The sequence below is a fragment of the Cupressus sempervirens genome, chromosome 5 (assembly GCF_028749045.1).
Source record: "Cupressus sempervirens isolate cs-2001-9-10 chromosome 5, ASM2874904v1, whole genome shotgun sequence".
Classification (NCBI taxonomy): Eukaryota; Viridiplantae; Streptophyta; class Pinopsida; order Cupressales; family Cupressaceae; genus Cupressus; species Cupressus sempervirens.
Genome location: NC_143122.1, coordinates 630,758,323 through 630,783,865, shown reverse-complemented (window position 1 = coordinate 630,783,865; position 25,543 = coordinate 630,758,323). Strand labels below are relative to the sequence as shown.

The 25,543-nt window shown below is 36.8% G+C and overlaps 1 protein-coding gene across 4 annotated transcripts in view; it reads left to right on the top strand.

The window, feature by feature from the left end:
• The window catches only part of BIO1 (adenosylmethionine-8-amino-7-oxononanoate transaminase), a 287,024-nt gene that overhangs the window by 219,418 nt on the left and 42,063 nt on the right, over window positions 1–25,543 (top strand). For 2 of the 4 annotated variants that reach the window (XR_016364885.1, XM_089832134.1), the window contains exons 8-9: window positions 24,999–25,114; window positions 25,263–25,406. Coding sequence is in view for 2 of the 4 variants with exons in the window: in XM_089832134.1 (XP_089688260.1) it covers window positions 24,999–25,114; window positions 25,263–25,406 (260 nt within the window). In the remaining 2 variants the exon portion in view is untranslated. Of the gene's footprint in view, window positions 1–24,998; window positions 25,115–25,259; window positions 25,407–25,543 lie in introns of all 4 variants that reach the window. The other 2 variants (XR_016364884.1, XM_089832133.1) reach the window with 1 other exon arrangement.

Below are 25,543 nucleotides of genomic sequence, written 5' to 3'. Positions count from 1 at the left end.
AAAGATATGAAATCTCTGCTAGAATTATCAATGTTTTGCTTTGACAAGAAATTTGGGTTACATTATCTTCCTTTTGGTCTCTTCATCTAAGTCTCTACTGTTTGTCTGATATCCTCTTCATTTAGTGAACTTATCCTTTGCCTTGGCATGTGTAGTTTGGCTTGCAATGTTCTTCCTTGCAACAGTAGAGCTCTTTTATGGTTATCTAGAAGGAGGTATCTCAGATTCCAATATTGAAGAATCTAGATATGTAATTCTCTTGTCGACTTGTGGAGGGGTTGATTTTTTTTTTTTTTTTCATACATCTTACTAAGCTCTATTTTTATTTCATGGAATATCTCCAAGAATCCTTTGATGGTAACATAATATTTGTAGATGTGTGAGTTTTTATCATATTTGAAAAAGGCAAGAAGTTTGCACATCTCTGTCACAAAGCTCTTACAATTCTGCTATTGGATAGGACCTTCTATCAGATATGTGCTAGAAACTTGGTGGCTCCTTGAGAGCATTGTTTACGCTCCCATTCTGAGCAAAATTGTTAGTGTGTGGTTCAAAAAAGTAGCAGGGGGAACTGGCACACTTGTGCTAGTTCTCCATAAAGGTCTGCATATTTATCAACAATAATAATCAATGCAAAGGAGATGTGTCCCAATCCTTTGAAAGAATGTAAGAAAACCGAAATCTAAATTCCTCAATTTCTATTGGTAGGGGATGCATCAGGTCAGCATTAAAAGTGTTCAACATAACTTACAAGCTACTATGAAAATCCACCTAGATGAGACTTAAGTCACAAAAGTTGCCATTCTCTTCTTTGCTAGATGCAAAAGGTTGGAGATAAGCATAAAGGCAATCCTCAAATTTACTAGCTACAATTATTGGCCTGTATATAATTTGACTCTAACACCTCTTTGATTGCATTAAGAATTGGATAATGAAACTTGTTTCCTGCGACACATCACCCATAGGTCCTGAAAAGGATGTCTACCTTTATTGCATAGACTTATGCTTGTTAATAGAATACTGATCAAAGTGCAAAACTGAGGATGAGAAAGTGAGCCTTAAATTCCCAATTATGTTTAGGAAATTCCCCTTGGTGATCCCAAAAGCCTAGATTCTTTAAAGTCCTATCATTTTGCAATGCCAATGCCAATGATGACCTATTTTATAGAGCAAAGTCAAAGGTTGTTTTAAAAGTTGGCAATTTCATTTGTTTCACAAAAATGACTAAAAGAATCAGAATAAGAGAGTACAAGAAAGGCCATGCCAATCAAAGGATATTTACCAACTTCAAATTTGGAAACTATTGTGAATGGCATCGAGAATAGCCATAGTCTCCGTCAATTTTTCTTTTTAAATTTCAATTTGGGAGGTCAGTTTGGAAAACCCAATACCAAAATCTAAGTTTTTTCTTTTTATTGGTACCCATCACCATTTTTTTTGAGTTTTTTTGTATTGAGTCACTTGAATCTATCCAACAAGATGCAACTTGTACTTGAGAAACCTGGTTTCATAAATAGTTCAAACTAGAGAGCCCTAAATTTTTAACTTCGCAAATACTTCACAAAACTCGACAACTTAGGAAGTACAAAAATTAAAACCCGTAAAGGAACCTATTTTTTTTGTAAAATTCAATTACTATATGTATTATATTACAAATTGACATCTAATAAAAGAAAATGCATGGTTGTTGGTAAAAGCCATATTGTAGCCGATGGGTTGAATTGTTATCCGAAAGGTCGCATGATGGTTGAGTCACCCCTTTGGGAAGTATAAGTACATTGTCTGAATGGCTTATGAATCATCATTGTAATTTGAATTGCATATGTGCTTATGTGAATAAAGTATTCCTTCTATGTTACATTCTAATCTATTAATGCGATAGGTATCCGTCTACTCTGTACGATAAACATTTGGAGTTGTTTCTAGTTGAACCTAGTACAAAAGAGGTGTTATGAAGATTAATGCCAAATTTGGTCAATAAGGATAGGAATATAAAAAAAGACAAGGATGATTTACGCACAACACGAGAAGCATTAATACTCACACAACAGGCGTAGCGCAAATAGAAGTTTCAACAACTCACCGACGGGCACCGAAGTGGTGAAGGAGCACAAGGAGTGGATTCACGTAGCATATCGAGTTGTGTGGAGGACTTTCTTGAAGAAACATGCCAGAGATTGAATTTGGTAGAAGAGACAAGGTAGGAGTTCCTAAACTTGTATGCGACAAGGGTAGAGGATTTGAATGAAAGGGAAGGAACCCGCACGGCTTGAGGTGCTGAAGGAAAAAGAGTGTGGGGTGAACTGTTTGTTCCTAATACACCTGGGGAACGGGTACAAGTTGAAGAAGACCTCTTCACACCGAATAATGTGGTTGTCCAAAGTAAGGTGGTTGTTCGAAGTAGTGTAGTTGTGCAGATCAACATGAGTACTTAGAGCTGCGTGGGTACTCAGATCAACGTGGGTACACAAAAATAGCGTGAGTGCGCAACAAGTACCTCAGATTTAGAAGAAATTAATGATGGCAGGACCTAAGGAAAAATTGTTGAAATTTAGTGGCAATAGGACGACCGATCCAGCCAAACATTGTAAAACATGTGAAACAATTTGGTCTGCAAACGGTGTAACAGATTAGGATGATTGGGTTTGACAGTTTCCGGCTACACTATGGGGTGTAGCGATCGATTGGTTTTTAGACATCGATCTAAAGAAGTTAACGACATGGACAGATGCCAAGAAAGAATTCATAGCAGAGTTTTGACTACTTAGAGATGATAACGAGATAGTAGTGGAAATCTACAGTACCAAGCAGGGCAAGAATGGAATAGTTCACGTGTATGCTAGGAGGCTGAAGGAGCTCGTAGGAAAGAAGGAAAGCCAAGCAGCAGACGTGTTGAAGAAAAGGTGGTTCATCGAAGGGTTACTACCATCATTGTGGAAAAAGATGAAAATTGTACCTCCAACGTCATATGTAAGAAGGTTCAGGCACTACAAAAGGACATGTTATGTATGGAGTTCAAAAACATGAAAAAGAATCCTGACCAAGCGAGAGAAGGGGAATTGTGGTGTATGGATTGTAAGGAGGACCACACAAAGGGCTCTTGCTTGAAAAAATAGTTTTTTGATATCTGTCAAATTGTGGGACATTCCACTAGGGAATGGTCATTCAATATGAAAATGGAGGGGCATCAACAAGTATTACTAATACAGGAAGTGTCCACCTTGAGAGCAGGAACGAATATGAACAATGATGCGGCAACCTGAGGAGGCTACCTTAGCAACAATCGATGCGGACGAGGCGGTAACAACAACAACAATAATAATAATGTGAGCCGAAGCCGGACACAGTACGATCGGAGTGGACGACCAATGATACAATGCCATGCGTGCAACCTTTGGGGACACTTCACCAGAGATTGTACTGTGAAGGGAACACCGTAGCTGTTGTGCAGATGGTGTGGCCTTGGAGACCATGAGGATTCAAAATGCCCTAAGCTCATGGTGAACTTGTTAAGTATAGAAATATGTGATGATGAGGAGACATTAGCCATTACTCGTGTGTAGGAGAAAATGTATCAAGATTCGGAAGAGGAAAAGAAGAGGTTGCAAAAACCATGAGCAAAATTAGAAAAAGAAATGGAGGCTGAAAAATCACAACCATAGGACACTGTCGACTCTTCAAGGAGGAACCTAGCAAAAAAAAATATCATACGACAGGTAATACAAGTTGAGGTTCCCATGAAGCTGAATGACCTTATAATGCTTTAATTACGGATTGCAATCTTGAACATGACACCATCCCCAAAGGCGACAGAAGAGCAAGGAAAAGATACCCAAGGTGGAAGTGAAACAACTATACTGGACCCAATGCTACTTGCACTCACCACAGGAAGACACTCTACAGTAGTAGAGATGTGTATTGTAGGAACCATCCTTATGGACACAATCGTAGATGGATGGTTTGGAGTGAATGTACTATTGGAAGATGCATGGAAGAAGCTAGGACAATCCATGCTATGGCCATCTACATTTCAATTGCTCATCGCCGAACAACACGGGATCAAACCCCTAGGGACTTTGATGGCACAACTTGTAACAATCGGGACACAACCATTCTTACTCGACTTCATGGTCATAACATTGAAAAGAAAAGGGTACGACGCCATCCTCAGACGAGGCTAGCTAGTATAGGCGAAAGTTAAACACGATTGGAAAAAGAACACCCTGTCCATGGAAGGCGGAGGTCGTAGATTTGTAATTGACCTACATACAGAGATGGTAGGAGAGGAGGCAACATCGTTGGATTCCAAAGGCAAAGGCGAAGGAGACGACGAAGGGAAGAAATGAATGGAGCCCAACAAAGAAGGAATCTCGAGACTAGAAGGAGGGTCGAACGATGATGACTTGGATTCGGTGAACGATGATGATTTGTAATGAACCCTTTCCGAGTTGTAACATGTTAGGCGTCGAGGATGGAAATAAAGGAGAGGAAAATGAATTTCCAAAGGAATATAGAGAAGTGAAGGAAGGAGAGGCGCAAATAGATGAAACACCTGCACATACATTTAGTGACGGCAAGCCTATTAAATACAAAGAACCTGCAGTAAAGATGATGAACTTAGGGGACAAGGCTAACCTGAAAAATATATTTGTGGGAGATGACTGGAATCCACTTCTGAAAGCGGCATCGTTTAAAATATTTAAGAAATATAAGGATGTTTTTGCGTGGATTTATAAAAACTTGAAAGGGGAACCACCAGAATTATGTGTCCACTGTATCCCATTAATGGAAGGAGCAATACCTAAATGGAACCGACCATACTGGATGAACAAAAATTATGCTGCATGGGTTACAGATGAAATTAATCAGATGCTTGAAGCAGACATTATTTTCAGGGTATAAATGAATGAGTGGGTATCCCCAATCGTGATATCTGTGAAGAAAGACACCACTCAGATAAGGATATGTGTGGACTTTCGATGCTTGAATGAAGTTACAATTAGGGATCCGTTTTCGATACTGTTCATCGACAATATTTTGGAACAAGTTGCGGGGCATGAAATCTATTCATTCATGGATGGATTTTCTGGATACAACTAGATATCCATCGCAGAAGAAGATAGGCTCAAAACAACTTTCATAGTAGATCGGGTATATGCCTACTACAAAATGCAGTTCGACCTGTGTAATGCTTTGGCAACGTTTCAAAGAATAATCTTGCGCATCTTTGTTAAGATCTCAGTCGTAAACTTGAAAGCATTTTTGGACAGTTAGTCAATTTTCAGTGCAGAGGACAAGCATTTGACTACACTCAGAGAATGCATGGAAGGATGTAGATGAGCAAGACTGACACTAAACCCAAAGAAGTTCAGATTCATGGTACTACGGGGGAAACTATTGGGACACATCGTGTGCAAAGCAAGATTAAAGACGGATCCTAACAAAGTCTGAGTAATCTTAGAAATACCACCTTTGATGGATGTGACGGAGGTAAAATCATTCCTGGGACACAGAGGATACTACCGAAGGTTCATTAAGAACTTTGTGAAAATATCGTACCTGCTCGACAAACTAACATGCAAAGGAGAACCCTACAAATGGGAAACTAATCAGAACGAAGCCTTTGAGGGATTGAAAACACGCTTAGCCACAACATGGATTCTGGCTTATCTGAACTGGGACAAGGAGTTCCATGTACATGTCGACGCATCCAACTACGCAATTGGAGCAACATTGGCACAGATAGGCGATCATGGATTTGACCATCCGGTATACTTTGCAAGTAGACTATTGGCTAAAGCATAGTACAATAGCGCTGGAGGATCTCAGAATGGTGTATGCCGTGCAAAAGTTGACATTATCTATTGGTGACTCCATTTGTATTTTATGTAGATCATCAAGCATTGTTATATCTTGTGAACAAATCGATCATCCGAGGATGGATAGGAAGATGGTTACTATTGTTGTAGGAGTTTACATTTCAAATCATAGTACGACTTGGGAAAAGCCATGTAAGTGCGGATCATTTATCAAGGATGAAATTGGGAGAACCATTGGAGGGAGTCAGTGACGATTTTCTTGATGCACAACTATTCCAGATTACTGTACTACCATCCTAGTATGCAAGTATCAGGGAATATCTTTTGAAGGGGCAATTCTCGAGGGAAATGCCGCCAAACGAGGAGGAAACTAGTGTTGAGGAGTTGAACGTTCTAGTTAATTAACGGATTGCTCTGTAAGATGGGACACTACTAGATTCTACAATGATGTGTTCTAGAGGAAGAAATCTTGAAGGTATTGAAGGAAGCACACGAAGGATCCGTAGGACATATGGGGCCAGATACAATTGCATAGAAGATACTTTTGGCTACTTGTGGTGGCCAACAGTACACAACGATGCCAAGGATTGGGTCGTTGCATGCTGTACATTTTAGAGGGCTGGGAAACCATTGAAGAGGGATTTCATGCCTCTGAACCCTTCACATGTGTAGGAATTATTTGAATGTTGGGGGTTGGACTTTTTCAGACCCCTCAGAGTGAGTAAAACTTGGAGATGTAGGTACCTTGTGGTAGCAACAGAGTACCTTACGAAGTGGGTAGCGGTGCGGGTCGTACTAGACAATTTTGCACCGAACACAACAAGATTCATCCATGAGCAAATCATCACAAGGTACAGAATCTTGCTATAGTTGACAAGTGACCATGGGGGACATTTTGTCAATCACGTCATATGGCTACTAACCATAGAATTCAAAATATGCCATTCTCTATTGAGCCCATACTTCTGGTTGCTTATGGTTGCCAACAGTACACAACGATGCTAGGGACTGGATTGTTGCATGCAGTACATGTTAGAGAGCTGGGAAAACATTGAAGAGGGATTTCATGCCTCTGAACCCTTCACATGCGTAGGAATTATTTGAATGTTGGGGGTTGGACTTTGTCAGACCCCTTAGAGTGAGTAAAACTTGGAGATGCAGGTACATTGTGGTAGCAACAAAATACCTTACGAAGTGGGTAGAGGTGCGGGTCGTACTAGGCAATTCTGCACCGAACACGACGAGATTCATTTATGAGCAAATCGTCACAAGGTACGAAATCCCGCTATAGTTGAGAAGTGACCATGGGGGACATTTTGTCAATCATGTCATACGGCTACTGACCACAGAATTCTAAATATGCCATTCTCTATTGAGCCTGTACTATCCTAGAGAAAACGGACAAGTGGAAGCCACAAACAAAATCTTGGTTGCAGTAATCTACAAGTCCTACTCAGTTGAAGGTGAGGATTAGGAGGAAAAGCTGCCATCGACATTGCGGGCATACCGTACCTCGTACAAAGTCACCACAGGACACACTCTGTTCTAGTTGATGTATGGTCAGGAAGTTGTAGTACCAACAGAGTTTATGGTACCAAGTTTGCGAATAGCGATCAAAAACAAGTTGTGAGATATGGAAAGCCTGAGGGAAAGATTGCACAACCTGAATAATCTTGACGAATGATGATTACAAGGGCAATGAGCTACTGAAGTTTCATAGTGCAAACGTAGGGTATGGCACAACAAGCATTTCAAACTAAACAAGTTTCAACCGGGTCAACTAGTATTGAAGTACAATGGACGTAACGAGATCAACATGGGCAAATTTAAGGTGAAGTGGGTCAGGCCATATAAAATTTGTGAACTAGGCGATAATGACACAATAAAGCTATGGACGCTCGACGGAAATGAGGTGACGCATGCAGTAAATGGGTCAAAATTAAGAATCTACCGTAAAAGAAAGGTGTCTGGAGAAAAGGAGACTTCTCGGAATGAATAACTCAAAGGCAGTGTTAAAATATAATAAATAATAGTAATATATATATATATATATATATATATATAAATAATAAATAAAAATAATAATTATAATAAGTAGATGAATAGAGCAAGAATAAAGAGAACACTGTAAGGGAAGGAGAAAATCACTAAAGAGGCAAGTTTGGCATAGAAAGAGATAAAGATACATATTGTACGACCCTATAAGGAGATAAATATAATACATAGACCGTATGGGTAAGTATAAAATAAAACTAAATCTACAGTACAGCCAAGCAGAGCACGACACACTGCACATCAAGAGCACTATATGGCCAAACTGAGCCGATGAAACTGAACCAATGCAGTACAAGGATACTGTACAGTGTACGGTGGAGGAGGAAAGTATGTGATACTGTATGATTAAAAGAGGAAAGTCAAATAGTTTAATCTCACTACTGTATGACCTAATGAAAAAGCACCTTGCGGACTCTACATAGACAATTATTGCCGTACAACATCGAAGGAGGAAAGATCAAAATATCCATTGTATGGCCTTATAGGGAATAACTTTACCATATTGCCTTTGTTAAATCTGTAACTTAGATCTCATACTGATTTGATTGTACAGATTGTATAGATCTAATCATGTGCGAAATGCCTTACTAATGAAGGCCTATATATAATTGTTCCTTGTTTAGGCATGATCGGCATCTCCTTTGGGATAATAGTATTTGAGTATGAACTTAACTAATCTTAGTTAGTTGAATTACAAAAGCTATTCCTCCTTTGACATTGATTATGAGAAAACAATTCAGGGATGACCTTGATAGGATCATGTTCCTTCAAGGGACATGACCTTTCATTTCCTTATTTATATAGGGTATGTTTGTAGATAAAGGACACACGAATAACACATGGTTTGCTCCTTTAACAATACTGCCCTAGATGAATACTTGTAGAGTTAAAACATTTCCAGAATAATATGCATCACTTCCTACAAGTCTGAATTATATCATCTTCATCAAGCAATAAAAAAAAGAAGGTATTATCTCAGTCTGATTTACATCAGAATTTCCAAAAACTTTTCATGGTATCAGAGCTCTGGTAGTCGAACCTAGGCTCTGCAAATTGACAATTAGACTTTATATATCTAACAACATCCTTCTATCTTCAATGGCAAGCACAATTAGAACCGAGGACAAATTTGATAGGAAAGAACACTTCATTGCTTGGAAATTGAGAACTATGATAATTCTTGAAGAAAATGATCTGAAACAGTTTGTTGATTCAGCATCCAAGCAAACTGATGTTGAACTTAATAAAACTATCTAAAGGAAATAGGAAAGCTATGTAGATCATATTAGATGGAGTGAAAAATGAAATAGTACCTATGCTAATGAAACATCAAACAACACTTCATATGATGAATGCATTATTAAATGCATATGGGGTTAAAATGCGACTAGAACACTTGCACTAAAAAGACAACTAAATCATATACAAATAAAGAAGGGAGAATTTATGAACTCTTACTTCATAAAGGTGGCTAGTCTAAAAGACGAAGTTGCAAGTATAGGGACCATAATTGAAGACAAGGAACTAACACTTATGGCAATAGATGGGTTACTAGATTCATGGAAAACATTTTCACAAGGAGTAAGTGATAGAGACAATCTTCCAGACTTTAATATACTTAAAGGAGATTGCCTACAAAAGAATCTAGGAAACTTAAGAAAGGAGGAAGATTGAAAATTGAAGATGAAGAGCTTCATGTTCTCAATACAAATCCTATAAAGGCAAGAAGAAGCACTTCAAGAAGAAGAAGGGTAATCAAAGAAATGACAAACCTAAGAAAGATCTATCCAAAATTAAATGCTTCAAAAATGAAAAATTTGGACAGTATAGATCTAATTGCGTTGAGAATACAAAGTAGCAAGTAAACTGTACAAACATAACTAGAAAAGAAGATAACTATGATCCTAAGAATCATATATTGTATTCTGCATTATCAAATGAAGTATCACGCAAAGCATGGGTAATTGATAGTGGATCATCTCGACACATTACATGATACAAAGAAGCATTGGACTCTATATTTGAAGAAGTTGATGGCGAAGTTACCATCGGTGATATTTCCGCTTATTCAATAAAAGGAATTGGGAATTGCACCTTGAAACTGAAGTCGGGTAGTTCTCTACATGTCAGAGGAGTACTCTATGTACCAAGAATAAACAAGAATCTAATCTCTGTTATAGCACTTGAAGATGATGGACATAATGTTGCATTCATGGACAATAAAGTAATGACCTGGTCTAAGAACTCTTCATTTAAGAAATCATAGTTGATTGGTCAAAGAAAGGGATACTTGTCTGAGTTAAATACAAAACCTTGTCAACCTATACAAGCCTTAGTTCATGAAATTGCTGATATAAACTAAATATGGCACAGAAGGTTAGGACATCTAAATTTCAAAACCTTATTGACTATGGAGAAGATGGTAATTGGTTTACGTAAGTTGAATAAAGATCATTCAAGCATATGCAAAGGATGCGCTCTGGGTAAGAGCACCAAAAGTCCATTTCATTATAGCACTAGAAAAACTAACAATGTTTTGGAATTAATCCACTCAAATTTATGTGGACCTATGTCTGTTCCTTATCTTGAAGGATTTTAGTACTATATACTTTTTGTAGATGACTTCTCTAGGAAACCATGGATTTACATCTTAAAATGTAAAGAATCAGAAGAAATCATTAAGAGATTTAAAGAATTCAAAACCTTAGCTAAAAACTTATCAGGACACAAAATTAAAACTTTTGGGATTGATAATGGAGGGGAATATACTTCAGATTTGTTTAAAGAGTTTTGTAAAGAAACATGAATTAAGAGGGAGTATATCGTTCCTTATAACCCACAACAAAATAGGGTAGTAGAAAGGAAGAATAGAACAATTATAGAAGCAACAAGAGCTATGATATTTGATCAGAATTTAGAATATTGTCTTTGGGCAGAAGCCTCTTGTAATGCTGTCTATATTCAAAACAGAAATCCTCACTCTTGGAACCTTAGAGATAAAATTGCTGAAGAAGTCTTTACTAAGGTTAAACCTAATATAAGTCATCTTAGGATTTTTGGGTGCCCAATATATATACATGTTCCAAAAGAAAAAAGAACAAAGTTAGAACCCTCTAGGAGGATAGGTATTTTTGTCGGGTGTAGTGAAACATCTAAAGCATATAGGATTTTTATACCTGGTCAGAAAAACATTGAACTTAGTAGGGATGTAATATTTGAAGAAGATTTAGTGTTTAAAAGAGCCCTAAGTTATGGAGATCCCTCTCCCTTAACTAGTTTTGAAGAAAATACGGAATCTGAGTTTCAGAGGGAATTGATTATGAAGAAACCTTTGCTTCTGTTGCCAGATACACCTCTGTAAGAGCAGCCCTAGCTATTGCGGCATTGAAGGGATGGAAAGTACATCAGATGGATGTAAAAACAATATTTCTAAATGGAAAAATTAGAGAAGAGGTATATTTGGAGCAACCTATAGGATTTGAAACTCATAAGCCTAAAGTTTTTGTTTGTAGGCTCAAGTAAGCTCTCTATGGGCTTAAACAAGCTCCAAGGGCCTGGTATGAAAGAATTGATAAGTGTCTCACCAGTTCAGGATTCTCAAAGAATGACGCTGATCCAAATCTCAGTTATAAAAAGGATAAAGATGATATGATAATATTGATACTATCTGTTAATGATTTTAATGATTTACTAATAATAGGTGATGATCATCTTATAGATCAATGCAAGAAAGATTTAATCACAGAATTTGAAATGAAAGATTTATGACTCCTTCATTACTTCCTATGACTGGAAGTATGGTAGAATTTTGACAACATATTTAATCAAGGGAAGTAAACATTAGACATCTTGAAGAGAGTTGGAATGTGGAACTGTAGGCCTATGTCTTCTCCAATGGAGACTAATCTACACAAACTTAAGTAAGCAGCTGCAAAATCACCCTCCATAGATTCTACTCTTTACAGACAAATGATTGGGTCTCTTATATACTTGGTCGATACAAGACCTGATATTTGCTATGTTGTGAATGCCTTAAGTCAGTTTATGTGTGAGCCAAAGGAGATTCACCTAGTTGTAGTCAAACACATTATGAGATTCTAACAAGGGACTTTTAACCTTGGACTCAAGTATGGGAAAATTGACTTAGACTTACATGGGTACATAGATTTAGATTGGGTTGGAAGTGTTACTAAAAGGAAAAGCACTTCAGGATGTTATTTTAGTTTAGGTGCAACAATAATATCTTGGATATGCAGAAAGCAAGCATCAGTAGCACAGATTTCCACAGAAGTTAAATACATTGCCGCAACAATGGCTTGTTGGGAAGCAGTTTGGCTCAGAAAGTTACTTGTGGGATTATTTTGTCAACCCATGAATCCTACTATTATTCATTGTGATAATCAGAGTTCCATCAAGCTTTTTGTGAATCCAGTCTTTCATGACAGGTCCAAGCATATTGAAATTCCTTACCATTATGTAAGAGACATGACAAACAAGAATATTGTAAAATTAGAATACATTTGCACTGCAAATCAGATAGTAGATATTCTTACCAAACGTCTCTCTCAAGTGAACATAAATCACTTCAAGAAAAGACTTGGTATGTTTGAATTATAATACATTTGTATTCTTTAAATTATTAATAAAATAATTTTATTGTCAGTCTATTGACTGTTATGGGCTTCACCATTTGTATTCATTATCTAAGAGGTGACGATCTCTAAGATAATGGACACTTGTATAAATGACATTATGAGAGATGACGATCTCTTAGATAATGTGCTAAACAGTAGTAGAGAACTACTGTCAGAGCTAGATGAGTTTAAGATCATATTGTGATGTAGACATTTCGATGTCTATGAGTCACAATTTAGATAAATAAAGAATCTAATCATTCTCTGTATTTTATCTTGTGTTTTGGTAGATCTTAAATCAGGATCATGTTGTGATATTGGACTGCCAGTACGTATGAGTCACAACTTGGATAAATGAAGACTTCAATCATCCTCTAGATTTTATCTTGTATATTGTATTCTTTGCAATACTATTATCACTACTATTAGTGATATGTCATATCATAGGTATAGTAATATGACATAGTATCATGTGTTCGATGATACCACATGTTTAGAAGATTCAGATAGATATAGAGTATCAATCTAGGCTTATTCATCGTAATCAATGATGCTAGACATGTTATGTTTTAGTATGATTATCAAGTTAAGAGGGAATGTTAAATCTGTAACTTTGATCTCATATTGATCTGATTTTATAGATCGTACAAATCTAATCGTGCATGGAATGCCTTACTAATGAAGGCCTATATATGATTGTTCTTTGTTTAGGCATGATGGGCATCTCCTTTGGGATAATAGTATTCGAGTATGAACTTAACTAATCTTAGTAGTTTGATTACAAAAGCTATTCCTCCTTTGACACCGATTATGAGAAAACAATTTAGGGTCGACGTAGATAGGGCATGTCCCTTCAAGGGACATGCCCTTTGGTTGCCTTATTTATATAGGGTATGTTTGTAGATAAAGGACACACGAATAACACATGGTCTACTCCTTTAACAATATTGCGCTAGACGAATACTTGCAGAGATAAAACATTTCTAGAATAATATTTATATTATTGGTATCACTTCATACAAGTCTGAATTAAATCATCTTTAGCAAGCAATAAAAAAAAGAAGGTATTATCTCAGTCTGATTTATAGCAGAATTTGCAGAAACTTTAGAGCCTTATTGTACCGTACGGTAGAAATATCATGAGCTGGTAGCATCAAGGTGCCTTATATTCCATACGACTGTACATCACAATACAAGTCAATCCAGAAAGGCCATACAACCAGAGTCAGAGGAGAGAAAGTAGAAAATAGGGTATCGACTAATAGAGGTAAACACAAGAGGGCATAACACCATAACACCCAGGCAAAGGAAGAGAGTACAAACAACCGTACAGCCACGAAAAGAGAGCTGTCGTTGCAATTCCATATAGACACTATGGAAGGTTATAAAGAGCACTAGGCCGTATCGCCATACACAGTACAAGTAAAAGACATCACGATTGATTGAGATGGTAAAAGACTTCACGGATCATCACCGTACGACTAGACTCACGCAAAGGATTGGGAGACAACAGTTTCACCATGTGCAACCGTTTCGACAAGCAAAAAGACAAATGAGGTGATAGTTATGAATTCAGCCGGGAAGAGAGCGTGGAAGAAAAAATTAGAAGAAGATTTAGCAAGTAGCACAATGAACAGGAATATACAAGCTTTAGCATCAGGAGTGCGTATTCTAAGAAGTATAGACAAGGGCACAACTGTCTGCAACTATGCACGTCACACCTTAGAATTTGGCGTTCGAGGGTTTGAACGGGTTAGAGTGTAGGAAGTGGTGGCAGGAAGCCCCAAATGACCACTTTGCAAAGGAGAGCATGCAGAGGGCACAGGCAGAATGGGCGCTACAGATGCCAGTGTTCTATATTCGCGACTTTGAGGGTTTTCTTTGTACCATGTTAAAAGCCTATGACCGTTTTTCTTGAACGAGTTCATTTTCGCACCTAGGATATAATCTCATAATATCTTTTAGATTCGTAGACTTCACCAGGGTGTTCGACATACTAGGTCATGCCCAAGGAGGAAGGAAAATCAATAACAAGCCAAAGAAACTGAGTCAGGAAGACAAGGCGCAACTAATAGAATTAGTATGTGGGAAACAACGTGAGGTAGAAAGCGAAGTCTTAATGGATTCTTCAAAGGGAAGGGGATTGAATAAATTCGATGTGCAGGAAGGACACTGGTGTTGTTTGATGGACCTTGTAAAAAATACTCACCGAATCGAGTAGGGCATTGGACATCTCATTTCTAAAGGTGACCTTGATGAACGACATCATGAATGGCAAAGTATATGACTGGGCATCTTTATGGGCTGAGTGCATGAATGAGTTCATGACACTGCAACACAAAACATTTTATATGCCACACTACACCATTGGTCTATTTCTTGACGCTACAACACGAGTGATACCCAACGAAGCCAAGCCCGACAGAACTAGGGGAGCCTCCGATCATGCAGTGGAAGCATCTTGATACTCTAGGAGAGCAAAAGGCCATTAGATAGTAGAGGTTGCGGCAGGAGGTAGAGAGCTCGAAGCACGGGAACACTGATAGCAGGAGGCAGGATACATCCTCTGAAGGGACTGACAACTTAGAGAAGGAAGTGGAGGACGAGGAGGATGATGAGGACGTTGAGGTTATTATAGTACCGCCACTATTATTTCCGAGGTCCCTCGTAGCTACATGTCACTCTCACTTAGTTCCTGTAGGCGTTCACATTCTTGGGTTTGGATAGTTTAGGCAGTTTGTGGTTATGAATCCAGTCATTGTAGTAGCACAACCAACACCTTGGCCATTAGTACGGCCATCATTAGTACATTTAGGGGTTGCTGAGTGTTCAGTCTATCGAGAGTCTTTGCCAGCTACATCCGTGGTTCTACCAGAGATAGGGGTTGAGACATACACAACCAAAGTTATACTCGATGATGTCGTAGAGACACAAGAGGGAGCGATGGAGGTGCCTACATAGGCAGAGTAGGAGGAAGTAATGGAGGTACCTATGTAGGCAAAAACAAGTGAGGGTTTGAGGACACCCAACGTTCACTTAGATGTAGTGGGCTTGGACAGAGTGGTCATAGTAGACGCAACGTTGTTAGCAATGCCAATAGCAAAGGAGCCAAGAAGGCCAGACAAACCTTAGAAATTGCGCACATACTTGATTACGAGGTTTAACTACACACGAGCACCACTACCATCATGCGTTCTCTCACTTGCATGAGAAGTAACCCCAGAAGGAGACTCTATTGGCACATACAGGTGGAGGAGAGTTCTCTGATGCAAATTGATGAGATACCACACTCCTTGACAGATAGCACTGCGAAACAGATGATAGAAGCTGTGAAAACAACTATGAGTACCCAACAGCCTACAGTAGGGCCGAAGACATTGATGGGAGAGGATGTTGAGACATTTGTGGCTGATGCGATGACTCGGGCTCGCCAAGTGGTGATCCCTGCATAGAAACATGCCTTGGATTCAGTGGTGCAGGAGTTGGAGCAAGTCATATCCTTCATGAGAGTAGGGTGCTCAACTGCCTTCTTAGTCTGCTTTGAGGAATGCGGATGGCCTAGAGTAGAGACTTCAGAGATGCGCTAGGATTGGGCCACCACTAGAGAGCCAGTTGTGGAGAGCTGCATAGAGACTCTGACTTGTGAGGTAGTCCAGATATATCGTGATGCTTATTATGCTCTTCAAAGGAGTTAGGTAGACCAGGTAGTAGCAGAGAGGGCTTGGGAGGAGTCAGCTACCAGGTTAGCAGTAGTAAAGGTAGACCTAACTACAGAGAGAGCAGCTCGGGAGTCAGAAAGAGCAGCTTGGGAGTCAGAGAGGATAGCATTTATGGCTTAGCTAGATGAGGCTAGGTGGGAGAAGAGTCAGCTAGAACAAGAGTCAACAGAAAATGAGGCAAAGCTTGGAGAGATTGCCAAGATGATGCAGTCAGCCTTGGAGATTGAGATGTAGGCCGAAGCAGAATTGTAGATACGGACAAAGCAAGTGCTTGAGCTACAAGCACAATTGAACGAGCGTAGAGCATAGGGTACATCTACCACACCAGGGATGCATCCCTCTTCTTCTTAGTTGTTTGAATCTTGATGTAATTAGTGGTTGAGTCATATTTTGAGTTTTGATGTATAAGTTGTCTCTATTTTGTCGTCCAAAGACTACTTTACTTTTTAGGGGGGATGATGTTGTCGTTAAAAACCATATTGTAGCCAACGGGTTGAATTGGTATCCAAAAGGTTGCATGACGGTTGGGTCATGCCTTTGGGAAGTATATGTACATCATCCGAATGGCTTATGAATCATCATTGTAATTGAAATTGCATATGTGCTTATATGAATAAAGTGTCCCTTCTGTGTTACATTCTAATATATTAATGCGATAGGTCTATTTACATTGTACTGTAAACAAATGCATTAGGTCAGCATTAAAAGTGTTAAACATAAACTTACAAGCTACTATGAAAATCCACCTAGATGAGACTTAAGTCACAAAAGTTGCCATTCTCTTCTTTGCTAGGTCCAAAAGGTTGGAGATAAGCATAAAGGCAATCCTCAAATTTACTAACTACAATTATTGGCCTATATATAATTTGACTCTAACACCTCTTTGATTGCATTAAGAATTTAATAATGAAACTTTTTCCCAGCGACACATCAACCATAGGTCTTGAAAAGGATGTCTACCTTTACTGTGTAGACTTATGCTTGTTAATAGAATACTCATCAAAGTGCAAAACTGAGGATGAGAAAGTGAGCTTTAAATTCCCAATTATGTTTCAGAAATTCCCCTTGGTGATCCCAAAAGCCTAGACTCTTTAAGGTCCTCCCATTTTGCAATGCTGATGCCAATGATGACTTGTTTTTCAGAACAAAGTCAAAGGTTGTTTTAAAAGTTGGCAATTTCATTTGTTTCACAAAAATGACTAAAAGAATAAGAATAAGAGAGTACAAAATATGCGAATCGAAGGGTATTTACCAACTTTCAATTTGGAAACTATTGTGAATGGCATCTAGAATAGCTAGTCTCCTTCAATTTTTTTTTTTAAATTTTAATTTGGGAGGTCATTTTGGAAGCCCAATACCAAAATCTAAGTTTTTTCTTTTTTATTGGTACCCGTCACCATTTTTTTTTGAGTTTTTCTCTATTGAGTTACCTGAAGCTATCCAACAAGATGCAACTTGTACTTGAGAAACCTGGTTTCATAAATAGTTCAACTATTACAAATCATGACGTTGTCTTTGAGTTATGATAGTCAACTATGATTGTTCTCAATTTCATTATAAGAAGCTGTTTCTAACCTTGACATCTAGCAACACTGAGGAACTCAATTATCATCATTTTTTGAAGATAGTAAAATACCTAATTCTCTGCACTCACACTGGAGCTTAAGTGTGGATGATAGTGGGAATGCTAACTCATGCAACATCTTTATTAAATGCAAGTAAGGTATTTCACTGCTGTGCTAAGCTTTGAAATTCTGCAGTTTGTTGTTCGGGATTTTCAAAACTGTAGTTCCCCCACTTACCCTACCATCTCTCCTTGGAGATTGGATAGCTAGGTCATGTTGAGGATGTTCTGCAGATTGACCAATATTAATGTCTAAGGAATGAGCATATAATCATCAAGCACAATAGAAACATCCTAAGTCACAAGATTCGGTGAATATCAAGCTTGATATTCGGATATTGCCGAATGTGAAACTTGCCCAAAAAAATCGTTAAAATCCGCCGTTGATTCGGCTGCTACAAATGGACTTTCTAATCAAAGTCAAATGCATTTAGAAATTTTCTTTTGCAAGGTTTTGGCATGCAAAAAAAGCTATAAAATGTAGTTCAAACCCTCAAAGAAAACACCCTGCGAATAAATTATCCTGAACAACGACACCCTTTCTTTGCCCTTCGTCGTGCGCAACGTGTTCTCTAGTTTTTTTCGTGCTCTGCAGTCAGCAACGCCTGTGCCCTTTGTCATCCTTGATAGTCTTAGAAGCTGAGCGATTTGTTTTTTCAGCAGTTAGCAACGCTCGTGCAATGGTTCATTTTTTCCATTCGACTTATAGTTTAAATTTTTAATACTCGCATTTCATATTACATATTAAAGTTTACTCTGATTCATTTTGTAATAAGGCGATTCAATTTTTTTGTAATATGTAAAAACTTTACTATAGTTTGTATTAGTTTGTTTATATTTTCTATAATTTTAACTTTTCAATATGTATTAATTTTATATTTAGTTTCGTTTTTTTTTTATATAGTTTTTAAATATAATTTGTATATAGTTTTTTAAATATAATTTGTATATAGTTTTTTACATGATATAATTTGTATAAAAAATTTATTTCAATTTATATAGTTTTTGTAATCAATTTAATTTTTTAATAATTTTTTGTAATCTATTTTGTAATAGTTAATTAAATATTAGATTTATTTTTTAAAATTGATTTAAAATAGTGATATATTAATTTTTAATTAATATAGTTCGGAAAACTTTTAAAATATTAGAGTCTATTACATATATAAATATATTTACTTTATTTTGCTTTGTAAGTTTATAATTTTTATTATAATTCAATAAATAAATAGATATATTAGTTTATAATTTTTATTATAATTTGATAAATAAATAGATATATTATATTATATTTAATAAATTATAAATTTATATTTCAAATTTTAAATAATAGAATTATTAGTGTAAAAAGTTGACCTTTAACATGTTTAATTTTAAATTAACATTTTAAAATTATTTATTGAATTATTTTGTTTTAAAATTTGAAATAATAATATATTATTTTGTTTTTAATTCTACAGATTGTAATATGGCTCCCAACAAATCAACTTCGGAGTCGTGGAAACATGTGACTAAAAATGGTCCTAATAAAGCTCAGTGTAACTTGTGTCCAAAAGTTATTACTGGAAGTTTAACAAGGGTCATGGATCACCTGCTTGGTATTACGGTAGGTAAAGGTGGAGGTGTTACTGCATGTCCAGGTGTGACCTAAGAGCTTAGAGTGATTTTAGAGAAAGAGCATTCATCTTCTATTGCTCAAAAGATGAAGAATGCACAAAAGAAACAAAGAATTGAAGACGTCCCTAGATTCACATCTACTATACCTTCATCTTCATGTCTACCTCAGGTTGTAAAGCCAACAAAAGAGAGCGGAACTCTGAATAGCTTTTGGAAACCATGTGAGGAAAAAGTAGTTGATGATTTACTAGCTGATTTATTCTATACTAGTGCAATTCCATTCAATGTAGCTAGAAATCCACTTTATCGTCTTGTATTTCAAAAGGCTGGAGAGTTTGGCAAAGGGTACATACCTCCTTCTTCTGAGGCTTTGAGAACAACTCTCTTATAGAGGTCAAAAGATAGAGTGACTGATAAATTAGCTGTGGTCAAAGCCTCTTGGAAGGTAACAGGGTGCACTATATTGAGTGATGGATGGTCAGATATCTGTCAAAGACCATTGATTAATGTTTTAGTGGCTTGTCCTGAAGGTGTTGTATTCTTAAAGGTTATTGACAGTATGAATCATAAAAAAACTTCTGAATATATATTTCAAATATTAGAGGAAGCAATTCTTGAAGTAGGGGTTGCAAATGTGGTTCAAGTGGTTACTGATAGTGCAGCAAATTGTGTGAGAGCTGGCAAGCTGATTGTAGAGAAGTACCCAAAAATTTATTCTAGTCCATGTGCAGCTCATTGTTTGGATTTGTTGCTACATGATTTGGCAAAATTCCCTTGGATACATGAAGTAATTCATAGAGGAAGAGAAGTTGCAAATTTCATATGAAATCATCATCTCACATTGAGCCTTTACAGGCAACATGCATCTAGAGAGTTGTTGAGGCCCTGCGATACAAGATTTGCTTCATTTTATATCACTTTGAGAAGAGTAGTTGAAGAGAAAGCAGCTTTAAGATCTGTAATCTGTTCCAATGTGTGGGAAAATTCAACTCTCTTAAAAAGTGGTAAGGGGAAGATCATAGAGCAAATTGTTTTAAATAGTAACTTTTGGGAAAGTGGGGCAAAGGTTTTAAATATATGCGGTCCAATTGTCGACGTGCTCCGCATGGTTGATGGTAACACTCCTTGCCTTGGAATGCTTTATGAAAGCATGGATCATTGCAAGGAAGCAATTTAGAGAGCACTAAATAATGTGGAAGTAGAGTACATAGAGATATGGGAGACTGTTGATTTAAGATGGAAAATGATGCACACTCCTTTACATGCAGCAGCTTGCTATTTGGAGCCTATACTGTTTCACATTGATAGACAAGGTGATGCTGAAATTATGGCAGGGTTTTATGAAGCCATTAGTAGATTTGAACCAGATCCAACAATTGCATCTCTAATTAGAGAACAATGTTGGAAATACAAAAAAGCGGAAGGGCTGTTTGGAATAGGAGCAGCCAAATATGATATGACATGAGATGAGGTACCTGGTTATAGATGGTGGATGAGCTATGGGGTAGAAACTCCTGAACTTCAGCGATTTGCCATTTGAATTTTGAGTCAAGGAGCAAGTTCATCAGGTTGTGAGAGAAATTGGAGTTGCTTTGACCACATCCATTCCAAAAAGAGTAACAAGTTGTTGTCTGGAAAGTTGGGAGATCTTGTCTATGTTTGCAGCAATTTAAAATTGCTTATGAACAAATCAACAAATGAGTCATCTTCACAAGAACAGACTTTAGAAGACACAACAGTACCAGATGCAGATGAGCCTGACTTTTTTGAGGAAGAATTGGGTAGTGATACTAATGATGTTGCTACACCATCTGAGCCAAGTGCTCTTGATGACTTCGAGCTTTCTTGAAGCTATGAAGTCTTGACTTTTGATTGTACCTTCGCAACAAAATAATATCTTTGCTATTGTGATTTCACATGTTTCTTATGTTTTGTACTTAATAAATGTCTCATCAAGCTTATGAAGTTGTGAGATCTATTTAGCAATTTTTACTATTTTGATAATTGATAAGATATATTACATACATCTAGAAAATAAGTAAAATTGTATAAGGCGAACTTAATTCGAATTTTTTCCCGAATTTTTACTCTTTCCTGAACTTCATTTGAATGTTATAGTTGCCAAACTCGAATTCCAATTCGAACCTTGTGACTTAGGAAACATCAATGCTAAAAGGAAGTATTTCTTTGATGTTGACTTGGTAAGCTGAAAACCGCTTGGTCACAAAACTTAAAACTTTTTATTTCATGGATTTCAAACTCCCATAGTTTTCTAGTGCATGCGTGGGTTTCTGAGACTTGTAGGATCCTTTTACGTACAGGCAACATGTGATTATGCAGCCTATTCCTCAAAATATTGGAAGAAACATAAAACTGGTATTCCTAGCTCTACTGGTGGAGGCTGAACAAACCCATATTCACTCCACTAAAAATGGTAAATCTTTTTAAATAGAAAAGTAACTTAATACCTTTACTAATACTGTTGTAAAACCATGTCAAATATAGGCCAAGTTGACCAAAATACAATTTTGTACCTTTTTTGTTTTCTTGAACCCTAACCATAACTGCCGATTGATGCCCTAGTAAAAAGTACCTTAACCATAACTACTAATGGATGCCTCAGCCAAAAATGGATTTGTAATTCTTCCATAGAGCGGTGTTTGAAGTTTTGAATTGTGCTTTTATGATCACATTCTTCCAATGTGTCATCAATCTATGTCTATAAGTGGTAGGACTAAGCTTCCTTTAACAAATCAAAGCTGAGTCCATGTTCAGTCCCAAGTATTTAAGCCTTTCACTTTGATGATTATTCAAAGGATTGATTTAATTTAGCTCCTTTTTCTTCTAGACAACTCTTCATCTATGCCAATTTCGCAAATCCCGAACCTTAACTTCCTTTTATCTCTATTTATTGGATATTATATTTTTGTTTGTTTCCAAGGTGTCATCATAAGTTACAATCAAGCTAAAGACGGTTAGGTCCTAAAGAAGGGCGAAGGTACACTTGAAACAAACTTTATTTAAAGTCAGTGTTACACAGACTTTTTGATAACGAATTGTCCGCTAACAAACATCCAAACTTAATGACTAGAAACCATACAGTCTAAAGTAAGTGTGCACCCATGACATAAATCTGCTTTTTCCCATTATGCTACCTCTCGAACAACTTATTGAGAATATGTGCCAATCATCCAAATCTTCCAGTTAGTTACAATATATTAAAATTATAGATAATCACAATAAAGATTACATTATTGCATTTATAATAACAAAAACTCAAACCAGAATAATGTGATGTTCCCGCTTTCCAGTTAGGTTCGAATGCCGTAACCTGCAACCATTTGTTAGTACCATATCAAAAAAATCATATGTAAAACATATGAGCAATATTGGATATAAGTAAATGCTAATCTAGACACTACCCAAGCTACCCTTCCTAATCCTTGGGGAGAGATTCTTTGTCTAGTCACCTAACCCTCTGGTGAGAAGTTTATCTCGATTAGGTAATTGTCATAGAAAGAGCTTCTCCCTTAGGCCTCTTTGGGATCTTTGATAACACTACTTGGTAGAGATCCCACCTCTACGAAGTCTCTTATCTTTGACATATGCATATGTTTGATCACTACAATATATATTGTCTCTAAGGGATTCTCTATAAATCCTTCTCTGGAATCCAATTTGGAATTCCGACATTCGCTAATGAATGTCCTCTGCTCTTTAAATACTATTCGATATCCACAAGGATGTTCTCTACCAAGAATCTCTTTGATTCTAATAGGAGCACAAATTCTCATTCCCATTAATAGTTCTTACTTAATAAACTTTCTATTATGTATTTGGTCACAATGATCTCTATTGATGTGTTTATATTACTGCGACTGCTATGTTCCTTTCTTCTATATGAGGAGTATCTACTTCCAAACACCACTTCTCTGGACTTTTGTATTCATTCTCTGTTATGTCTATTTATATCCTTGATGATTCACTATCCCTGCACAGGAGTTGCGCTGATTCTTTACTGCTCTTCACTGCTGGTGTTTCACGGATCACGTCAAACTCTCTATTACTCCTGTCAGTAATTCTGGACTGGAATTGCGGTGTTGGTGTCGTCTATCTGGGCACGTTGATGATATGGCATATGCAGACCTGGACTGGCATTTGTGTCAATGTTTTGTTTGTATCAACCACATCTTGTTAGTGTAGTTCATGATTGAGAGGTGTATAAGTTCCTTGCTGCTCCATGATCTTCTTCTATCGCTTTTGTCTGCTATGATTTGATTATTTCTGATTAAGTTGTTACGTAACTCCAATAGCCACCCAGACCATGATATTGAAAATCGCATATTCCAATTATTTTCCTTATGTTACAATCTAATTGGTATGAAATTGTAGATGCTCACTATGAAATATATATGTAGTTCGGCACAAAGGAACTACATCCTTTCATTTATTATTGTCATCTCTAATTCCCGTTGGATGGATGCTCCTCTGTTACACTGATCGACATTTATATGAACTTTGTGATTAAATCGTGAATGATATCTCTTGATAAACTCAGTTTGTTTTACTGTCCATGTTGGTGGTTTGACTCTTGTGTTGTTGTGTTGTTCATGGATTAATGCTCTCTGACTGCAGGACTGTGTTGCCTTACATCTGTTCATTGCTTGTTCATTCTGTCTTTCATTGTATTTTACTGCTACTGTTCATAATAGAATTTTCTTAATGTCCTGTTCCTCCCTGTGTAGGATATTAGCTTCTCTGCCCGGTAATGGATGTATTTCTACTGTGAATGATGAGATGTCAATGTATCTAGGATAGTCAATTTGTTTGTTTTTGCTATACTTGATTCATATGCCTTCTCTCTCCTCCCTTTTTTCTATTTTGATATCTTCTCTATCCATGTTATATGTATGGTCCCAAACTTCTATTGCCCCTTTGTGAAGGGACGTGACCATTAGTTAATTGAATTCTTTAATTGTTATTATATTAATTATAATGGTAATTTAATTTTGGTGTTAGTTATATTTGAGTATTTATGTGATATGATAATATTATTCAGTATTGTTTATATATATATATATGTATGTATGTATATTTGAATAATCATCACCATATCTTAATAAGGTATCATCAATACTAGAATATAATTATCAGTCTTTTAATAAATTTGTTATATTATAATTCTGACTATTATAATTGAATTTGATTATTAGGGGGATATTACAAATAATGAAAAGATCATCAACATGATTTAGTTTTCCTGAAAAAATCAACTAATCGACAAAGAATGAATAATTATTGCATCTGTAGTGTAAACCAAGTGAATTTTTTTTTTTGGGTAAACACTAAATGATAAATTATCCCCAAGTGAAAAAGGATGCCATGATTTTTAGGCATGCCATTTACCTTTTTCGTTTCACATTGTTTGATAATACTATTGGAAACTTGTGCTTAGCTCATCCATTCATTTTCTATATTGTGTAAATGGTTTCTAAAATGCTGAAATTGGTTACATCTTTGGTACTCATAGGTATTCAGGGAGAGGTCTCTTTTTAGATTCTCCTAGTGTGTTCTTGCACAACAAGGAATGGCAGCTTGAGGTTCCAGATGCTCTGATGTATTCAGAAGTCACAAGTCGTGGTTTTGGTATGACAGAAATTTCAGCATAACTCTTTTATGGTGCATTATTATTTCTATCTTTTAGTTGAGGAATGAAACAGTTTGCATTGTTCATTTTATTAGTCTGCACTTCAATATTCTTATATAAAATATAATTATAGTTGCAACTCAGCAGGGACAAGTTGTGAAGCTTTATTCTCAACAAAGAGGGATGAATCAACTCTTGCCACATTGTATTGTGATTATATATCACAACATTTATCACAATTTTCAACATCATCTCCATCTAAGCATGTTGCAGCCCTAATTATAGAACCAGGTAAGGTCTTTCGTATAGTTTCCCTTCACGCATTTTTTTTTCTATACCTTATCACTTCAGAACCTCAAATGTAGGGGAATCACGATGAGTATTTTTGAAACAAAATCGGAATCAAATTTATTAAATTGTAGTTTGAA